Genomic DNA, 21,517 nt, shown 5'->3' with positions numbered 1-21,517 from the left:
CGTGATTAACTGTTAGACAGCTTGAGTACCTACACCCTAAATGTCTTGCACTATGCACTTTATCCTGTAAAATTGCATCATTGTATTTTCTTGAACTCTCAATTAAAAATGTTTTTTAAAAAACATTGCATAATGACGTGTAGTTCACTGTAAACATGTAGTGCACAGGTATAATGTGAGTAACCAGAACACAAGCAGCTGCTATTTGCAGCACTTGTGAGTTTTGCACTATCGTTTGTGTAAAAGACCCCTTCCTAGCTAAAAATCGACACAATAATGCATTTCATACTAAACTATAGCACCAAAAGCCAGTTTTGCATATCACATCATTACATATAATTTTGTTCCATTTTTCAAAAATGTATGCGAACTAAACAAAAAGACAATTACACACATTTTACACATCTTTATAAATACTACCTGCTTAGTGACATCTACCTTTTCCTCAAACTTTCTCCTGCCTGCTTTGTCTTTGTTCCGTACATCACCGACGAGGGAGTAAGTGGGCTAATCAGCAAGCTCATGCTACCCTTCACCTGGTTTTGCCAACACCAACCTACTATAGCAAGTGTTTCGATGTCTTCTTTCTCCCTTCCCCATCATCCCCTTCCTTTTCTTGCAAAGTATTGAAGTGCTCAACACCTTCCCAGTGAATCGGGTACAGGCAGAACTCTCAGCAAATATATTCCTTCAGCCGCAGCTTGACGCAAATGCATAAAACACTCACTGGATCCTAGCATTTGTGAAGGTCCTAAAGTTATGTGATACTTTGTGCTGGGGGGATATTAGTAGTCGTCTGCCGTATGACGTAAAATAATAAAATGACCATGCCCAAGGCTATAGGCTTTGTTTGTTTATGTTAAAGCCAGTAGGAGCGGCTTATTTTAGTGAAATGTCCATGTCATTTTGATAAAGGCAATAGGCTTCTGGGTATTGTCGCACCACACGTACCACAGGTTGGAATCTTGTCCCTTGATTTGTGTTATCCTTAACAAAGCCAGTAGGCGCACCTTCTTGATAGTGAATAACTGTTCAGATTTTTGCTATAGGGGTATTTAGGGTTTTTACTATTTTGAAGGGTATGGCTTGCTTGTGCAAAAATTGTGCTTGGAGCCTCAGAGATAATCAGTACAGACTCTCTTTAGGAGGTGTATTGCCCACTGTGACATCTCCTTATAATATATGACTTAACCACTTGTTATTCTGTGACACCCATTTATGAAGGGTTCCAAATTCTAATTCCACCTGCAGTCCTGAACGTATATGCAATTTCGCACATTGTATTTATTTATGTGTGTAAAGTACGTTTCCATATTAAAGAAACCTGATTGAACAGTAATGTTTTGTCTTGCTGAGTATCTAATGAACAGTTCCTACCCAAGTCAGTCCTGGGCTGCTCTGCCTCGCAAACCCATTGAGCCAAGTGCACCCAGTGGTACTTGGTCCCCATTTTGAATGTCTCCGCACAGAGGTGAAAAAATACCATTTGGCACATTTGAGGTGAAAATAATTCTGAGTGCTACAACAACTCCCGAAAGGGATTTTTCACAACTTGTAATCCTAGGGTGTTCAAATGATCACTCAGTGGGTACAGTGTTGGATGTCCCGCTTAGTATGCAATGGGTGTGCCTAGAGATATTAATAACTGAACACACACTCCCTCCCTCACTCCAAAATTCTTCTGAGAGTCTAGTGTGTCAGTATTACAATGTTCTCATAAGGTGAACAAGGGATAAATAACATAATAATAGATCTGGAGCTGAAATGAGTAACTTTCTTTCTCTGAAAATTGAGTGGGGTTTGCTCACTGAATATGTTGTTTTCATACAATGCACAGGAGCTTCATATCTGCTTCGTGAGCTCTGTGGAGCTTAATTTGTGCTGATGTCTGCATGTTGTGGGCAGGGACTTTTCATCATCAATCTTGGACATGGAGCAAGAGGGAAATTGGCAGATAAAGAAGGAGATTGAATGAGGAAGAGAAGAAAGAAAAACAGCGAAAAGGGTTAAATAGGAAAGCAAGTGAACCTGCAAGACTGTGTTAATTACTTCTAGTCATGGAGGTAAATACAACCTGATCATTCAGCAACCACAGCCTTCAGCAGTGCCCTAAGAAATACCTTGACCTTTACAATTATTTTTTAATAAATTAAGCATTGGAGCCCGTAAATAGTGCACTCAGAAAACAAGCCAGTTTTCTGTCGAAGGTGGAGGACTCTGCATCATCTTTGTAAATTGACAGACTTTAGTAAAGCATGAAAAGCATGAAACGGAAAATGTTTTCACCTTTACTCTATTACATTGATGTAACCCCAATGGACAGCACACAACGTTTGACTCCAGTCCGGACCACTGGTAAAACACTTAAGGCCTAATAATGAGCCTGCAGGTCCATGGACTGTAAGACTCGTGGGGGCTCAGTGATGGTGGTCTCCCGACCTCCCTATAATGAGTAAGCACTAGGACCGTCACAGCCCTGTCGCAGGGCGCAGGGAACCGCCATCCCCTGGCACGGTTTTGTAGTGGTCAGGAGGACATAATATGCTTGGTGGGACTGCCGCGGTTTGGCCAATCATACTACAAGTTTCTTCTAGGCTGGCTTGTCATGGAATTTCCTACCTCATGAACACTGTGGCGGAGATGAAACAAAGGGTACACGGCAGGCCCTCCAGGGCCTCCTCCACATGGGGATGCACACAGGGGGACACAATGTGTGCTTTATCTATGTACATGAGCCCCAGTTCTTGCACTGCATTGACTTTACAGTTCATACCCTGCAGGAACTGTTTATGGCCTTCCCGTTGCGGTGCTCATTTTCTGAGGCACCACCATGGGAATACCAAAAACCATCCTACCAGACAGTAGGAAACTCCTAATATGGTGGGCTGTCTGACCACAGCTTTGGCAGTGCGGGCAGACCCGGCGCAGGACCGCCAAAGTCGTAATCGGTCCCAGAGAGAGTGGACAGTATTCAAAGTACAAGTATAAAATATATATTGTTACATTAGTACTTCCACAGTAGTCAACATATTATTATAATCACTGCACACATGGAAAGAAATACATTTGAAATCCCTTTTATTTTCCTACTTACACATTCAGAGGTTGCCAAGCAGGCCACTGTGCTTTTGCTTTCACGACTGTTAACACTTCATTACCCTAAAAGAAGAAAAAAGGGTTTGTTTCAGAAAGATATTAGCATTCTAGTGTTACTGATAGCATGTAGGTATTTACATATCACCCTCTCTACAATAACATGAATGAAAAGGAGCAATAAAAACAGTGGAAGAAAGTTAACAACAATATAAGTCTTTACAAAACAGGCGTAAACCCTATATGCTATGAAACTGGACAAAAATCAACAGCATAATTTTTCCCATTATCGTTTTTAGTTTGAATATAGACAGTGTTAGCTGTTTGGAATACCTCATGTGTTAATTTTACAAAAATGGAAAATTAGAAGTACAGAGAGAAAGTGGTGGCCTTTAACTATTGGCTTTCATCCGATTTTCATGATTTGTCATTGGGTGGGATATTCAACAAGGCCATGGGTTTTGTGAGTAGTTCCATTGTTCCATTTGATTTCCCAGCCAGTAGGTATTGGTGCCCTTTTGTTAGAGTTCAGGGTCCATATCATGGAAAGTGTCCCAGGGCACTTTGTTGTTACAGAAAATGCCTGTGTGGCCCCTTCTGTAATATAGATTGTGCTAGCACTATATGTGTGAGGGCGCATTCTTATGGGGGATTTTTCCTCATCGGTATGAGGGTGTGGCACCATTCCAATGAGGGAATCCTTTGCATCCACTATATATTATACATGGTGACTGTTGGACCTGGGCCTTTTTGCAGGTTTATCCCCTGAAGTTTTTCCTTTTGCCTCCTATTTTCTCCTCCCTCTTTGTGTTGTATTTAGGACTCTGGGCGCTTTACCACTGCTGATCAGTGCTAAAGTGCATATGCTCTCTGTGTAAATGGGATTCCTATTGGTTCCCCATGATTGGCATATTTTATTTACTGGTAAGTCTCTAGTAAAATGCACTATAAGTGCTCAGGGCCTGTAAACCAAATGCTACTAGTGGGCCTACAGCACTGGCTGTGCCATCCACAGAAGTAGCCCTGAAATATGTCTCAGGCCTGCCATTGTCAACCTGGCAAGTGCACTGACTTGCCAAGCCATAAAGTTCCCTTTTACTACATGTAAGTCACCCAAAAGGTAGGCCCAAAGTATCCCTGTGGGCAGATTGCAGTGTGTGTGAAGGGTAGGACATGTACTGGTGTGCTTTACATGTCCTGTTAGTGAAATACTGCCAATTTCGTTTTACACGCAAAGACTAGCTCTCCCGAGCTGCTTTGTAACATCTTACAAGCGTAACTTTTAATTGGGAACAGCTGGAGATTTGGAGTTTGGGTTCTCTGAGCTCAGGATTTAAAAACATATTTTTTAGCAAAGGTGGTTTTTAAATTTTGTGTTCGAAAATGCCACTTTTAGAAAGTGAATAAACTAAAGAATGCCCCAAAACCTCGTATCTGAATTATGTAGCTATTTCACAATGAGACCAAATGGAAATTGATTAAACCTGGTCAGGTACTTTTATTTATACCTTTCGCTCATGTTTTTACTTTTTTTAGAAACTTGTTTTTTCAAAGGCAAAAAAAGATATACATTTAAACCATAATATTACAAAATACACGAAATTCATAACAAGACGTAAATCAAGAATACATCCACATAACACAACACATTATACATTAAAAATACAGTGCATCATAAATTACAAATCAAATCACTTTTTGGAATAAACAAAGCATGATACAATCACAAGAGAGCAATAATATACGTTATTTTAGTATATCAACCAATGATGCAATTCACTCTTGTGGATATGCCGACGCGTTTTGGGTTCGAATAATCAATGTCCGAACCCTCATCAGGGCTTTGTTAATTATCTGTGGAGGATGCAAGAAAACAATAACGTTTTATTGATAACCTGTCCACCTACAAGCTACCACTCTAGGAATATAGAGTTATCATGTTCTACCTGTATCCTTTGGGATGGTGTTCTTTCCAAAACAAAGGGCGTTTTTCAGGGCTTCAAATCCTATTTCTACAACAAATAAGGCGCATATTATGAGCCATTCGATGGCTATGGCGCTAGAGTTTATCACTAACACAGTGAAATTATCATTTTTACGTACCTCCATGTGCACCGTCCGGCGCCCCTTTGGAGGGAGGAGTTTGTGGTACTTGTCTCGGAAATCCTAATTTAAAAGAAGGATTTTTCTCAATATCATTCTGCTACATCTAAATCAACAACAAGGCCATTTCTAGTGAGCTCCATACCTGGTGAATTCACGTATCAGCCAGCACAGGTCAAGGATCAAAAAGGCGGTATTAAATGCCCCCATGGTTGAACATTTCATTGAAAAATCACATACGGAGAATTACTTTAAATGGTCAGTACTGTGATTGTATCACGCTTTGTTTATTCCAAAAAGTGATTTGATTTGCAATTTATGATGCACTGTATTTTTTATGTAAAATGTGTTGTGTTATGTGGATGTATTCTTGATTTACGCCTTGTTATGAATTGCGTGTATTTTGTAATATTATGGTTTAAATGTATATCTTTTTTTGCCTTTGAAAAAACAAGTTTCTAAAAAAAGTAAAAACATGAGCAAAAGGTATAAATAAAAGTACCTGACCAGGTTTCATTAATTTCCATTTGGTCTCATTGTGAAATAGCTACATAATTCAGATACGAGGTTTTGGGGCATTCTTTAGTTTATTCATTTATATAACGGTCCAGCCCAATCTCAGTCCCGATAAGGACCTAACTCCTTTGTGTGTCACTTTTAGAAAGTGGGCATTTTCTTGTTTCACCATCCTGCCTGTGGAATCTACGTCTGGTTTAGACTGACAATTGGGCTGATTGTGCATTCACTCTAGACAGCCACACAAAGGGAGTTGATATGTGCCCTGCATATCCGGACCCATTACACAAAAATGGGGAAACCCAAAAATCCAAAATACCCTTAAAAATCATTGAATCCCAAAAACAAACTATATATACAAACGGTAATTAATTTACGATTTTGTATTGAAATTTTCAGTCATATAATTGAATTATATAATGAGGTGTTTTTCGCAGTTGCTCCAAGATAAGTGAAAAGGCAAGTTATTTACAGACCATAGACATGAAACCTGTCTGAAGATACTGAACACATTTTATAATCCATAATTCAAAGATACATTCTAAAATTATTTTTATCTAAATGTGGATATGATACACGTACAGATCAATGTGTTATTTAGAAATGTCAACATTTTGACCCCTGGTTGTTGTACAGGCCAATTGCTCCTTAGAATGGGGTCATCATTAGGACGGAAGTGGGAGCAACCTAACGATCACTGTACTACGATCAAGTGAAAATGCATTAGAGAATGGGCCGGTAGGATCCTAGTCAGGAGGGAGACGGAAAAACCAAAACCACAGTGTTCTTGGGATCTGCAGGGTTGTTTTTATGCCATCTGTTTTTGTAAACAATAAGCACGTGTTTTGTTCAAAATAACTGAATTATGTTGTTGAGGCATAGCCTGAATGATTCAAGTTCTTATTCTTTTTCGGCGTCTCCGTAAGGGACTCGCAGCTTACCATGCTGATGGGCCTTCCTGAGCTAGAGTGGTGGGAGGAGCTATCACTTGCACCTGAATAGAGCTGTGCCTGGCCTTTCACAATGCTGTCTCCAATCCCCTGGAGAGTGTCGAAGACAATTCTTTTGGGGAATGCCTACTTCAAAGGCCAAAATAGGTATACAAATTGGACCTAAAACACCAGACTCTGAGAAAACTTCTGAATCAAGAGGAAACTCTGCCATGAAGAAGAGCTGAAGAGCTGTGAGGAAAAGTACTGCCCCTTTGCTGAGTGTTGCTTTTCTGGGTTGGCCTGCCCTTGCTGATTCTGCTTTGTAGCCTGCTGTGAAGTTTCTCCAAGGGCGTATGTGTGTGTGTCTCCTATTGGAAGTCTCAGGGCCATCAAAGACTTCATCAGCAGAATTTCTGAACTCTAACGCAAGTAGTTGTGACTTGGCTTGTGTTGCCCAATCCAGTTCAAAGGCCTTGGAAGATGTTCTTGCTTCAAAGACCTGCTTGAAACCATCAAAATTAAAGCAATGCCCTTCCAGGGCCTGTTTTTCTGAAGCACCACCGCCATGCGGGAGAAATTTGCATGCACTGTTGCCATGAGGCTGAAGAAATCGACGCAGCACCAGTCAGCGGTCAAAGGAACAGCTGAAGCCTGAGTTAAGCGCACTGTGTCTCTGAAGTCTGAAACCCCTGCACTGACTTCTAAGCAGGCCCTGCTGTGCAGCTGAAAGAATCAACACATCGTGAGACAGGCTGAAGAAATCAACTCAGCGCCTATTAGCTGCCACCGCATCGACCTCCAGTGCATCTGGATTTCCACGCACTGGTGTACTAAGTTTTTCTGACACATCACCCGCGGCGCAGACCAGAACTGTCTTGGATTTTGATGCATTGCATCCCCTACAGTTCAGATTCGTTTGCCTTGTGGATTTTGACACATCTCAGGCACTTTATGTAAAATCACTGCATCCATGGAGATCTATGGACAGAATCGCCTGAAACCTTTCAAAAGTCATATTTTGAGTTGTGTATATTGGATATTTGTCGTTTTGGCCCTGTTTGATTTAGATAAAGATACTTTATTTTTCTAAACTGGTATGGTGTCCATTTGTAGTGTTTTCACTGAGTTTCTGTGTGTTAAGCACAATTATTTTACATATTGCCTCTGAAATAAGCCTGACTGCTCATGCCAAGCTAACAAGGGGGTGAGCGGAGGTTATCTGGGTGTGTAACTCCCTTTTTCTGACTAAAAGGAAGGGCCCCTACTTGCACAGGCTGTATACCACTGCCAACTAGAGATCCCCATTTCTAACAGTGAATACTGTGATGATGCTGCACTCTCTGAATACATGCCTGCGTTGTCTCCCAAAACACTGGTGGAATTTCAGAGTGAGGGTGCAGCCATCACTGTTACATCACTGAAATCATAGGGACTCTGAAGAATCTAAGTGTCATACAAAGAACATGTGTAGCAAATATATTCAGCAAGAGAGTGGTCAGGGTGCATTATGTAGCTGGTGGTGCATTATGAAGCACAATGTGGAAAATATATTACTAAAGCATGGCATAGTAGCACACAGTCATTTACAGACAACACACCATTCAATTGAAGTGGCCACTAAATTTGTACAGGTGTGCAGCTTTACTGATAAAACAATGTAACGCACAAATGATAATGAATGGAAATTTTGTTTCAGCTAATATTTATCAACTGTGCATCACCTTGTAAAGTGTCTAGATTTCATTCAATCAGATTTCAAATCAATGTTCCATCATTCTTGAGAATTTTTAAAAATTGATTAGTTTGTGCTTTCCTAACTGCTGATATTCTGAAATATTTGTACAGTTCATTTAGAGTTATTTAAATGTTGTTGAGTGTTATGAAAAAGTAACATCATACACCCCTTTTTCACACTTCCTGTACCCCAGGATTATTGACACACAGTTCACATTACAAAATCCTCTCACTTTATAATCAGAGAAAGTAAACACCAATCTCCATGCTGAAAGAATAATCAGCAATGTATCAGAAAACATAACATGAAACCAGAATGTAATGCCATATGTATTGCTCATTCACCTTCCGAACTCCAGTATTCTTATTTTGGCGGTCCTGCAGCAGGCCCCACATGCCTACTTCTAGCTCCTATGGTACTTGTATGGTACTGGTCATAGACCTAAACATCCTTCTGACTTTCTAGCTATGAAGAATATTTTCCATCATGATCAGTTCACCACTCATTCAGCTCAACACAAATTACCCTTTTTGTCCATATAGCCCAGACAGATATGATTCTGAACACATCATTTGAAGGGTTTCACCCTTTTTCAACTAATCTTTACCCTCCAAACAAAAAACAATGCCTCCCATAAACGTCAATAAAATTACCCATCCCGAAACCCACCTCAACTTTGAAAACATTTTTCATCTGCATTTAGTTCAATAGGTAAAGTCTCCAAAACATTCTGGGACTACCGAGTGCGTGCTCTCAGTACACATTGCATTATTAAATCAGGCTACATGATGCCTTCATGGTGCCAGTTCTCAGGAACTGATGTACGCTCGGAGTTTAAGCTGGCTCTCCCGCAGCACAGATTCCACCTCCAACCACAGGACATGGGGAAGAACGTTGCAAATGATAAGAAGCATTAATATGTTGATGACGGGAAAACTGATCAATCATTTCGCATGCCTTGTTTAGTAGAACATGCTATGGTTTCATCTTTCACGTGATCGTATTTATCTGTTGTGAAACAATTTTGAGTACAGACATGCATTTGTAATCTTACATTTCAAGTACAAAATAAGTCCCAAATAACCAGACCTGCCATAGATATCTAAGGCGGAGATCTTCAAACAAGGGGCAAAACCCCTGAGGGGGTTTGAATTGATATCAGGAGGTCATCACCCACTGGCCAAGAGGAGCATCTTGCTAAAAATGGTGCTTTGTTTTTAGTGGAAGAAGGACAGGAGGCAGTGAGTCACTTGGTAACATTTGTATCCTGGCTTGGGGAGCTGGCAAATTATGGGCTGGGGTCCTGCACATAATAATGCTCTATGGCACACTGTCCCATCGCTGATAAAGAATCACACTGTGGATACCTTTATACTATAAGAAGACCAGGCTGTCATAGAGCTTGGCAAAAAATAGTATTTGATTGCATTTCTAAAAGGTATAACTGAATATAGGTGCAATGTTTCAGTTATTAAATATGTTTAGAGCTTCCAATTATATACAATAATTGTCAGAAGCATATGTTTTCACTCGGGGGGCACAACAAATGTTATTACACAGGGGCATGGCATCAAAAATGTTAAAGTCCACTGATCTAAAGTTTTTTTTGCGAAAATATTCCTCACTTTAGCGCCTTCTTTACACCTTCTGTAAGATGTGTGAAATCTGTATCAAGCAGGCACAGTTGACAACGCCACCGCATCCGCCACGACTACGAATTATCACATCATGTCATAATGTTTTCACCACAGGCAAGTACAACCTTCATTGCATTTTTATTTGCATTATCATGTTAGATTGACGTCCGTATAACCACAGCTAAATTCCCTGATGAACATGTAAATCATTAACGTTTTCCGTAATAATCATTTCAAACATATTTATTGCCATCCATATACTATGACCATTGATTAAGAGACATGATTTGGCACCAATAAGTAGTCCTAAATCGGATAAAGAAATAGCATATCTCAAAGTGAGAATGCCTATATTATGACACCAAACACTTCAAAGTGGTTACTGTCAAGCACCATGCATATTCCAAATGTCCATGCACTTCAAATGTACATTTCTATTTGCTTATCCATAAAAATACTAATCTGCAAACCATCTCATCGTCAATGGCAATATTGCATGCTTTTTGAACTCCTGGGGCACTCACGCATTATGCAATGGTCTGCAGAAACTTGCGTAACCTCGTCTATAATACCCATTGTGTGGGTGCCCATGTGAGGTCAACACAATGTGAAGTGGCTATTCTCTCATTTACTTATGGGTGTGGCACCATGCAAATGAGGGAAATTCTTCAACTGTGTGCCTGATGTATATTACAGATGCAGGAGCACAGGCAAAATGACCCTTCAGTGACACTCTAACACGTTAGTGTTCTGCTCAAGGGAGAAATCAAGAGAGGCCAGGGATCCTCGGAGGCCCTTCCAAAGGGGGATGCAGGGGCTGACTACTCTCCACGTTGGGGGTTTCCTGACCCTTCCGAGGATAGGTAGATTATAGCTTATAGTGAAACACTTTACACAGTGGCCTACCCAGTGTGTCATGGGGCCTAGGGGCAGGAAGGAAATGTGTTCCCTGGCAACTGTTTGAAATACAGCAATATTCAGTATTCAGTGGGCCCTTCAAGCCTCTTGCCCCCAGTGCGGCTGCACCTGCTGCACCAATATAAGCTACACCCTCCCTGACATAACAGTGGTTTGAATTACTACTGAAGCTATCCTCTCTCCAGTGCAGGTGCTTATACAGAAGCTTAGTACATGGGCTCAAGAGGAATTCTCTGTAATCAGGTGCACAGTCCTGTTTTGCCCTTGTGGAAGCAGACAAAGCTTGCCAGGCTGTGATCTTCACCCATCAGTTGTAAACCTAATGCTTACAGGCCCGTTATGTGCCATTAAAACATTAGACATATAAAGTTAATGTTCTGCCCCTAATAGGTTGCAGAATGACCGCTGCATGTACCTGTAAAATGTAAAATGAAAAAATGAAGAGGACTTCTGAAGTGTTGACATCTTGCGGTGTGTGAGAAATTGGAGTAATTGTTGAGGGGGGAACCCTACAACCACAATCCATCTCAGGTTGACCCACCAAAGTCACTGAATTGACCTGTTCCTAACCCTTTGGCAGCTTGGCACAAAAACAGTCAGACCTAACTTAGAGTCAAAGTGTAAAGTATTTATGCAGCACACAAACAATAATAAAGTAAAAACACAATTTAAGAAAAACCTCACATCAATTTAAAAAAACAGAGAAAAACTTAATAAAGTTTTAGACATCAAAAGAGAAAATATTCAATCAGTAGAACAGTAGCTATAGAATTTTTTAAGGTAAGTATAGTGCCTAAAAGTACAGAAGTGCCACTCGCGGTTATATAGCCGTCGAGCCGTGCAATTCTGTGAGAAAGTGACAGGTTCAGGCCAACTGTGATGGAGCGCAGGCCAGATACAGGGACCAGGTAAGTCCAGCTGAAAGAGTTCCCTTCTCAAAGTCTTGTGAGAAGATTCAAGTATGTGATGAGCAAGGAGAGCATCACGATTGTCTTTGGTGTAGTGTAAAAAGCAGGCTGGGAATTGTGGATGGTTGTCACTGTAGCTCAGAGATTCAGTCGGGTATTGCAGAAGGTGGTTGCTGGTTCTTCACGTTAGTGGTCACCCTGGGCTGTCAATGCTGTAGAGTGAAGTGCAGATCCTGTGGTGTTGGTCATTGCTGGTGGTCTCTGTAGCAAAAAGTGTTTGGATAACTGAAGCATTGCATTGGTAGTCAGCGCAGGTGGCAAGCTCTCTGCACAAATGAGCCCATAACTGTGGTTGTGAAGAGCCCAATACCTCAGGATTTCACCTTTGTGTTCAGAGGAGTGCACTCTGATGCCATCCAAGGGCCCAGAAGACGTCTGTCAGCTGACCCTTGGAGTCCCTTCAGGAAGCCGGCGATGAGGAGAGCATGTCCAGTCTACCTTCTCTTACAGCAGGGAAGGTCCCAAGCAATAGGGCAGTCTTCTGGTAGCAGGGCAGTACCCTGGCAGCAGGGCAGTACCCTGTCAGCAAGGCACTCCTTCTCTAATGTTCTCAAGTTCAGGAGTGTGCTGAAGAGTTGGTGTGAGGGTCATGAATTTACACCTGGTGCCAGCTTTGAAGTGGGAGAAATGTCTAGACTTACCCTCATATCTGGTTCCAGAATTTCCTTCCTTCCCTTGGTCTGGTTTTGAGGGATGTTGGCTGGCAAAATACTAGTGTGAAGTTATTTGTGTGTGTGCTGAGGCAGCTCCTTTGAGGTGCAAGTGTGGTAGGTGACAGCTCCATCCATATCATCAGGTCAGGATGGTCCATCCTGCCAGCATCTAGTCCCCCTTTGTGATACTGTCTGACGCAAAATCACAAAGGCCATCTGATAGCTGCACCTAGTCATGTGACCCAGGATACAGGCTGCAGGCACCAAGTGGTTAGGACAAGAAAATGCCAACTTTCTAAAAGTGAAAAAGAAACAATTGGACGGAATGCTGGACAATGCAAACATTCACCCCCAGTCACAAGGATCTGGGTTTAATCTATCATTATTTTGCTCACCACAACACCCCATTTTGGACCCAGCCATATGCACATCAGTCTTGACCATGTTCCTTGTGGGAACAGTCCAGCCTGAACTGCCAAGCCAGGTCCTCCCTGGACCGGAAACAAGCATCCTGGGACCGGTTTCAGGGCATCACCCCTCATCAGGCAGGCTAGCTTCAATCTAGTGGTGTAGTGAGCACAGGACCCACGTCTGGGCTTACTCTTCCCACTTAGGGCGACATATGCAAAAGAAACAATTGATGGATGGAATGCTGGACAATGCACAAATTCACCCCCAGTCACAATGATCTGGGTTTAATCCATCATTATTCTGCTCACCACACCACCCCAGTTTGGGCCCAGCCATATGCAAATCAGTCTTGAACCTGTTCCTTGGGGGAACAGTCCAGCCCGAACTGCCAAGCCAGGTCCTCCCTGGACCGGAAACAAGCATTCTGAGACCAGTTTCAGCGCAGGACCGTTCATCAGCCAGGCTAGCATGAATCCAATGGTGTAGTGAGCACGGGACCCACATCTGGACATACCCCTCCCACTTAGGGCAACATACGCAAAAGAAACAATTGATGGACCAAATGCTGGACAATGCAACCATCCACCCCTCAGTCACAAGGATCTGGGTTTAATCCATCATTCTTTTGCTCACCACACCACCCCAGTTTGGACCCAGCCATATTCATATGGCTGGGTCCAAACTGGGATGGCGTAGTGGGCAAAAGAACAATAGATTTATCCCAGATCTTTTGACTGGGGGAGAATGTCTGAATCATTCAGCATTCCGTCCATCATTTGTTACAGTTCCACATTTCGCCCAAAGTGGGATGGGTATGCCCGGACGTGGGTCCCTTGCTCACTGTGCCACTGGATTCAAGCTAGCCTGGCAGATGAAGGGTGACATATCCTGAAACTGATCCCACAATGCTTGTTTACAGTCCAGGGAGGACCTGGCTTGGCAGTTCGGTCTGGACTGTTCCCATGAGGAACAGGCTCAAGACTGATTTGCATATGGCTGGGTCCAAACTGGGGTGGCATAGTGGGCACAAGAACAATAGATTTAACCCAGATCTTTTGACTGGGGAGAATGTCTGAATCATTCAGCAGTCCGTCCATCATTTGTTGCAGTTACACTTTTCACTCTAAGTGGCATGGGTATGCCCAGACGTGGGTTCCTTGCTCACTGTGCCAATGGATTCAAGCTAGTCTGGCTGATGAAGGGTAACCTACCCTGAAACCTGTCCCAGGATGCTTGTTTCCGGTCCAGGGAGGACCTGGCTTGGCAGTTCGGTCTGGACTGTTCCCATGAGGCACAGGGTCAAGACTGATTTGCATATGGCTAGGTCCAAACTGGGGTGGCGTAGTGGGCAAAAGAACGAGGAATTTAACCCAGATCTTTTGACTGGGGGAGAATGTATGAATCATTCAGCATTCCATCCATCATTTGTTGCAGTTAAACTTTCTAAAAGTGGCATTTTCAGAAATGTGACTTAAAATCCAACATTACCATTAAAGTTAAATGTTTTAAACTATACTTCCTTAGACACCAAACATGACATTTCTACCTGTTCCCAAACAAAAGTTATAACTTATTAAATGTTATAAACCAGTCCAATATTAGCTTATGAGAGAGGTGAGCCTTGTGGTAGTAAAAAAGGAATTTAAGAGTTTTTCACTACCAGAACATGTAAAACGTATAAATATGTAAAACTATTTAAATACAATGCGCCCTGCCCTATGGGCTGTTCAGGGCCTTCCCTATGAGGAGCTTATATGTATTTGAAAGGAAGGTTTATGCCTGGCAAATCTTTATTTTGCCAAGTTGAAATGGCAATTTAAAAGTATGCACAGGCTTTAATTGCAGAAGTGAGGGATGTTTAAAAAGTGAATAGGACATTAAGTCCTGCTGGCCCACTAGTAGCATTTAATTTACAGGTCATGAGTACATGTAGTACCACTTCACTAGGGACTTATAAGTAAATTAAATGTGCCAGTTGGGTTTAAGGCAATTTTACCATGCACGGCTTCCCAAGCACCTGTTGCATCCAACTCCTGCAAATCAGAAATATTCCTGATAAACTTCTTCAAACCCTTACTTTTGTCAGGAATGTAGGTGCAGCATTGTTTGACCTTTAACATCCAACAAACTACACCCTCCTTTGTGAGCAAGATGGCTAATGCAAGATGTTTTTTTTTCACAAATCATGGACATTTTAGCCACCGTCTCTGCATCTACAACCAATAAAGCTCCAGCTGTACTGGTAGCCAACATATCCACTATGGGGACAACTTTCAAATTTAGATATCATTTAAAATCACACCTACGGATGGAACCAAAAATATACTCCATTACTTCACCAGCAGTAACATCTCGTTTAGGCCTGGAATTCTGTCCCTAAACAGAGTCATTGATATGTTCCAAATAATCAGTCATTGGGAAAACTACACCTAGGTAACAAATACCATACCAGCCTCTGGACAATGTGAAATAGGTGTGTCCTCCACAAATTTAATAGACTCCAGGAATAACAAGATCATCACTCATCAAAAATAAATTCCAATTTACTCTAACTTCAAATATATGGTCATATTCACTCTTTGAACTGAAAATTTAACGGAGATGCACTCCCTTTCTTGATATTTATTCTGAATTATTCGATCACTCTTTTGACTATCTATCTATCAATTTAACAGCGTGCTGCTGAGGTAGGACGGTTGTATTCCCCGTGCCACTGCTTAACCTCCCTATCTTGAGACCATGGGTCCCAACCTCTACGCACTGTAGCTTAAGGAGATACCTTTTTGAACTTTCAAACAATATATACAAATAATCGTTAGTACTTCATAACATTGTTATACATTTTATTTCGACACCAAAATGTATTCTTTTGAAATTAAACTCATAGCAAAAAACTGAGTTACCTTTCTTTTCTCATACATTCAAACTACAAAAGATTTTTTAAATTCCCAAAAGTTCTTCTGTATTTCCATTTCAGGTGCTCAATGCATTTCGGGTCATGCTTGACCCTTCATCAGGAGCTAGTGATTTATGGATCCTGCCGCTCGTAAATCTCTTCAATCAACACTCCATGCCACAATAACCCTGTTCATCGGTCTCTACAAATGTCAGTGCCTTTCAGGGCTCACAACGACTCTCTTACAATCTGCGTTCGTTCACGTCTTCGCTCGACTACCTCGCGCCTCTTAGACCACCGTAAAACGGTGTGGTCAATGTGGCATGGAGTGTTGATTGAAGAGATTTACGAGCGGCAGGATCCATAAATCACTAGTTCCTGATGAAGGGTCAAGCAATCTGAGTCTGATTCGGTCACAAACACAGGACTGGACTCTCTGACTTCATCTTCAGTCACTGATTTTCTAAGACCCCCTTTAAGCCGAACAAGTGCTGTTTCAGATTCTTGTTGGTCCCCTACCTGCTCTCATGGCCTCTATACAACCACTGCCACTTCGATGAGTGGTGCTGTTACATCACCTGGAAAGGGCTGGGACAGCAGGGCTCCAAACAACTCTTTTGAACATGCTTTCCACCAAGACCCAGTCTCCAGGTGTAAGGTCCTGGCACTTCTGTGGTGTTTTTAACGTGATAAGACACAGAATGCACCACATCAGCGAATCCTGTGCAGTAATCAAGTATCAGATCATCAGCAATGTTCAAAAGCTCATTTGCAGGTAAAGCCGGCAATCTCATTACCCTACCCATTATGATTTCATGGGGGGACAAACCTGTCCTACGATCAGGTCTGCTGCGTAGACTCATCAACGTAAGCAGCAAAGGATCAGGCCATTTCAAAGACATAAAAACACACACTTTTGCAAGTCTGGAGTTCAAAGTCTCATTGGCCTGCTCCACCAGACTTAAAGCCTCAGGTCTATAGCTAAAATGCAGGCTCTGTTCAACTTGTAAAGCTGCACACAACCTCCTCAAGATTTCATTGTTGAAGTGTCCACCTCAGTTCGATTCCAGAAAAGAAGGAACTCAAACCTAGGCATTAACACCCTCAAAAGCAGCTTTGCTACTGTGAGACTGTCATTCCTCCTAGTGGGGTAGGCCTCAGCCCATTGTAAAAAGATACACACGACAATCAGGACATACCTCCACCATTTGCACACAGCATCTCTATAAAATCCAACTGCATACTGTTGAAAGGACCACCTGATCTCCCTATGAGGCTCAATGTCACCATTCAGCCACTTGTGCAGAAAACACTCCACGGAGCCACAAAACTTTGACTACTCCGGAAACTGTCCAAACTGCCTATGTCGCTCATAAATTTCCTTCATTGTCTCACAAACAAAACCCATTCCACAAAGCAAATAAGATTTAGGCAGTGGCTCATTTTGTATATCTGATCTTGGCTTGGTGCACAGTTCAGTAACATCAACTCAGTCATGTTCCACCTCACTCTCATCGTTGTCATTTTCAGGAAGGGACCACAGGGTAGCAGGTTTCAAGGTAACATTCTGAGCTGAAAGTATGACCTGCTCATATCAGGCAAACAGCTCTTTGTCAAGTATAGGGTGCCAGTATGCATCAACAGTATCTCTACAGAGTGGGGGACACACGCAGTTAAAGGATGACCCATAACAATGCCTCTATGCTGACACCATCAGCGGCCACCGATTTAAGACATCCAAGCAGTGTTGCAGCTAGTGGATCCAGAGTATCAGAAAAATAAGATTTGGGTCTTCGGGCACATCTGTGAGTCTGTGTAGGCACTGAGAAATGACAGCCCTACCCTCACTGCAGAAAAGTGAAAACACGTTGTTATAATCAGGCATTCCTAGTGCCGGGGTGCCATAGAGAATTTATTTCAACTCTAGGAAAACAACCAAGCAATCACTATCCCAAGGTACCAGATCCAATACACATTCTTGTGTGTCAGCTTCTCTAAAGGCTTGCTCACTAGAAAAATGTTGGGTATCCACTGGGGGCCCTAGCCTGCCGTGCCCAAGAACATTCTTGCCTCTTTCTGTGTTGTTGGTGGTTTCATTTGCAGAATTGCCTAAATTCTATCCTGTGACACCTTCCTGACTCCTTTCTCAATGTGATGTCTGAGATATAGAACTTCTTTCAAACACTATTTCAACTTACTGGGGGATACCTTATGTTCATTGTTAGTCAAGTGATTCAACAGGGCAATAGTATTCATCTTTTAAGTTTCCTGAATATTTTATGCAAGTAGTAGGTCATCAATATACTGTACCAAGACAGAATGACAGGGCATAACCAAAGACTCCAGAATCTTTATAATTATTTGGCTGAAAACAGATGGGTTCTCCGCATAACCTTGTGGGACTCGGCGCCAAGCCAAAACAAGACTGCCAAACCGAAGAGGAACTGACTGTCCTCATGCAAGGGTACCGAGAAGAAAGACTGACACAAATCGATGACGGAAAACCTCTCAGCCTCAAATGGAATCTGAATCAAAACTACAGCAGGAAGCAGTACATTGGGAGAACAATACTGCACTAGGTAGTACTTATTGTTAGCCTTCTGTAAGCACGTAATGGACAAGTTACATGGACTCCCAATATTCTCCTGCAAAATACCTTGTTGGATCATTGTCTCAATTACTGGAGTTATTCCAGAAACCATTTCAGGAGTCAGTTTATATTGCAGAGTTCTTGGGTATTCAGCATTTGGCGTTATCTATATTCGGTCGGGGTCTACTCCTTTGAGACCAATGTCCTTCCCTGAGAAATCCCACACTTCTAACTTCACTGTATTTCTGAGATCCAAGGGTAACTCTTCATTTGTGATCATAGGGAACAGTTCAGTTGCAGGAACTTGATTAATCGTTTTAAAGGTGACCTCTGCATTACAGGTTTGAAACTCCACACATCTTGGTGTGCAGTAAATAGTGCAATTCAACTTCCACAGCAAACCTTGTCCCAACAAACTTACAGGACTCGAATCACATACCACAAATTGATGATTATCCTAAAAGTTTCCTATTTTCACCGGCACATCCTCAATTTTGAGGATTGGTCATTAATTTATTTGCAACACCTACAACCTGGATTATTTTTCCTGAGAGGGGGGGGGGTTTGGAACTTCACTGTTCTCACAGCAGAATGGGTAGCACCAGTATCAACCAAGAATGATACAGGGTGGCCATTTACAACTCCATCTATAAATGGACCACTCTGGTCTACCTCCTACACTGACCCAAGCACGCAATCTTCCCCCCCCCCTCTCAGGCACTGTTAGGAGGACTGATTGGAGCCAAAACTGTCAACTGTGTCAAACATGGGATACTGTTAGAAAAGATTATTATTCTGGTAAGCATTCTGATTCACGGTCAGGGCCTGGTTTGAAAAAAATCTAGGAAATTAGCAGCGTGCTGTCACATAGGGGATTGGGGATCTTGCTTCGCTGGGCCTTGGAGGCCAGTAACATTTTGAGACTTTGGTCTCTGCACATTTTGCGACTGCACAGGGTTATCATTCTGAGGCTGTGCAAACACTGGATTTTTACCTTGAGTTCGAGGTGTAGCATGACATTCCTGCTACCAATGCTCCAACCTATTACAATAATGACACCGATCGGTCTTTTTCAACATGGCTACTTTAATCCCTGTACTTGGGTCTACGGAAACACCACAACCTGTGCCTTAATGTGAAATCCACCTTACATCACTGAAGCTCCCTGCTAATACACTCCATGCATTTGGGGCATTCCCTAAAAAAGGCTAAGTTTGACCTCCCCTATGATCAGTCAGCATTTACACCCCATCTAAAAAATGTTAAATAAAAACTGTTTTTATATAGTATGTTTTTTGTATAGTGTTTTTCAGATCAGAACCGAGTGCACTAATTAGACACAATAGATGCAATACAGATCAAGTGTTTATTTTTTATTCTTGCTTTATTGGTTTCTTCTCCTTATCCCAGACCTAGAATTACTTTATAGGGGGTACCTTTGTAGCTCAGGTAAAGGACAACTCATATAAATATCGACATTAGACAGTAAATGCACTTTCTGTGTGTGTTCAAGTGCACTACATTACGTTAATGGTATTAGATCACACACATCCATGAGACCATGTGTATGTATATATGGCATTGTCAAAACATAAAGGGTGGGGCCAAAATAATGCTGCTCCACTGCCAATGAGTTATAACAGAAAAGCGTGGTTGCAAATGATGGTAGAATTACACAACCAGTGGCTACTCAACATACTTGAAATTGTGTATGGTCATTCAAACTCGAAGGCCACTTATTTAAATGGTTCTCACTGTACATCTGCCCTTAACCATGCCCACTGGAATTGCATGACGACACAGCTTAATTAAGTATTTATTGCACACACTATGTGTGCTGTGTCAACAGTAATAATTTCTAGATCACACAATTAAAAATTTACCAAAAGCGATGCTCGTGGAGTACAGCACAGCACTTGTACTTAGCATCTGACTGTTTGCTGTTTTAAGAAAAGATGTATGCCTTGCTGAGATAGCGCTTAGTAATAACCCCAATTGACGGAGCGGAGTAAGGGATTTTTCTTGCCACAAATAATAAAAAACACAAATATGCAAATGTATTCCAAAAGGGAAGAAGAAATACTTCTTACTGATTCAACTGTTTTACTGTTTGTGCAAATTATTCTTTACGTCACATGCAATGTGCAGCAGTTATTTCAGGAAGGCAATCAGTTGAAAACATTTCCACAGGTTTTGAATCACTCATTAAGTTCTGATTTCTTAAATCTGACAGGGCCTCCCAGTAAAACATACACTTGTAAACAATGTATCTCACAATACTGTTTTGCATGGCTGTTTCCTAATTGACAGAGACTTTTATAGAGTCTCTGTTTGGTAAACATACAGTAGAACTGAAATTGAATATAATTTTAGCACTTACCTAAGGTGTGTACATATAGACTTGTTTTCTGCTGGACACAATATTGTATAAGTTATACACAAACTATTTCACTCTGTGGGGTTTGAAGGGCAGCCACTAATTGTTGCTGAATAACTATTTAAATGGGATATATTGTATGCATATTGTTCTCTTCCTAAATAGAATTTTGCATGTGGTGTACATCCATTTTGCACCAAATGTTAAAAATAGCAGTATAGCTAAAGAACTTTGCCATAGAAAGTTTTATTTGTTAGTTTACTGTTACAACGTGGCTGCAATCCATGTAGAAATGGCAATGTAAAAAACAAAAACGGGTGCCTACATTTAAATGCATATGCACCTTCTTGTATTGTATTATATTGTCACTGTATTTATTTGGCGCTTACTATCCCTGATAAGGCGTTGATTCACTTTTCGGTGAGTAGCACGCTACTCAGGAACCCAAAAGGATTAGTAGTGGATTAGTATAGGGATATGAGTTTATTAAGTGTTGGCCTTGCGAATCAGTTAGTTGGATTGAATAGGATACTGGAGGGATAGAAGAGAAAAGAGTATATAAAGTGTTATCTGGGAAATCATAGTAGTTAGATGAGCAGTGGTTTAAATTGGCCGGTACTGTCCGGTATAGAGTACCGGTACTTTTTTATTTTGAGAAGGAGAGTACCGGCACTTTTCAAGAGAAATG

At 41.6% G+C, this 21,517-nt stretch overlaps 1 protein-coding gene across 2 annotated transcripts in view; it reads right to left on the bottom strand.

Annotated features, from left to right (window-relative positions):
- SPON1 (spondin 1) overlaps positions 1-21,517 on the bottom strand; it is a 1,249,069-nt gene that overhangs the window by 241,831 nt on the left and 985,721 nt on the right. For both annotated transcript variants that reach the window (XM_078680877.1, XM_078680876.1), the window contains exon 7: positions 3,095-3,159. In XM_078680877.1, coding sequence (XP_078537003.1) covers positions 3,095-3,159 — 65 coding nt within the window. The remainder of the gene's footprint in view (positions 1-3,094; positions 3,160-21,517) is intronic.

This window comes from Lissotriton helveticus, chromosome 3_1, assembly GCF_964261635.1.
Source record: "Lissotriton helveticus chromosome 3_1, aLisHel1.1, whole genome shotgun sequence".
Lineage (NCBI taxonomy): Eukaryota > Metazoa > Chordata > Amphibia > Caudata > Salamandridae > Lissotriton > Lissotriton helveticus.
This window is presented reverse-complemented; position numbering and strand designations above follow the sequence as displayed.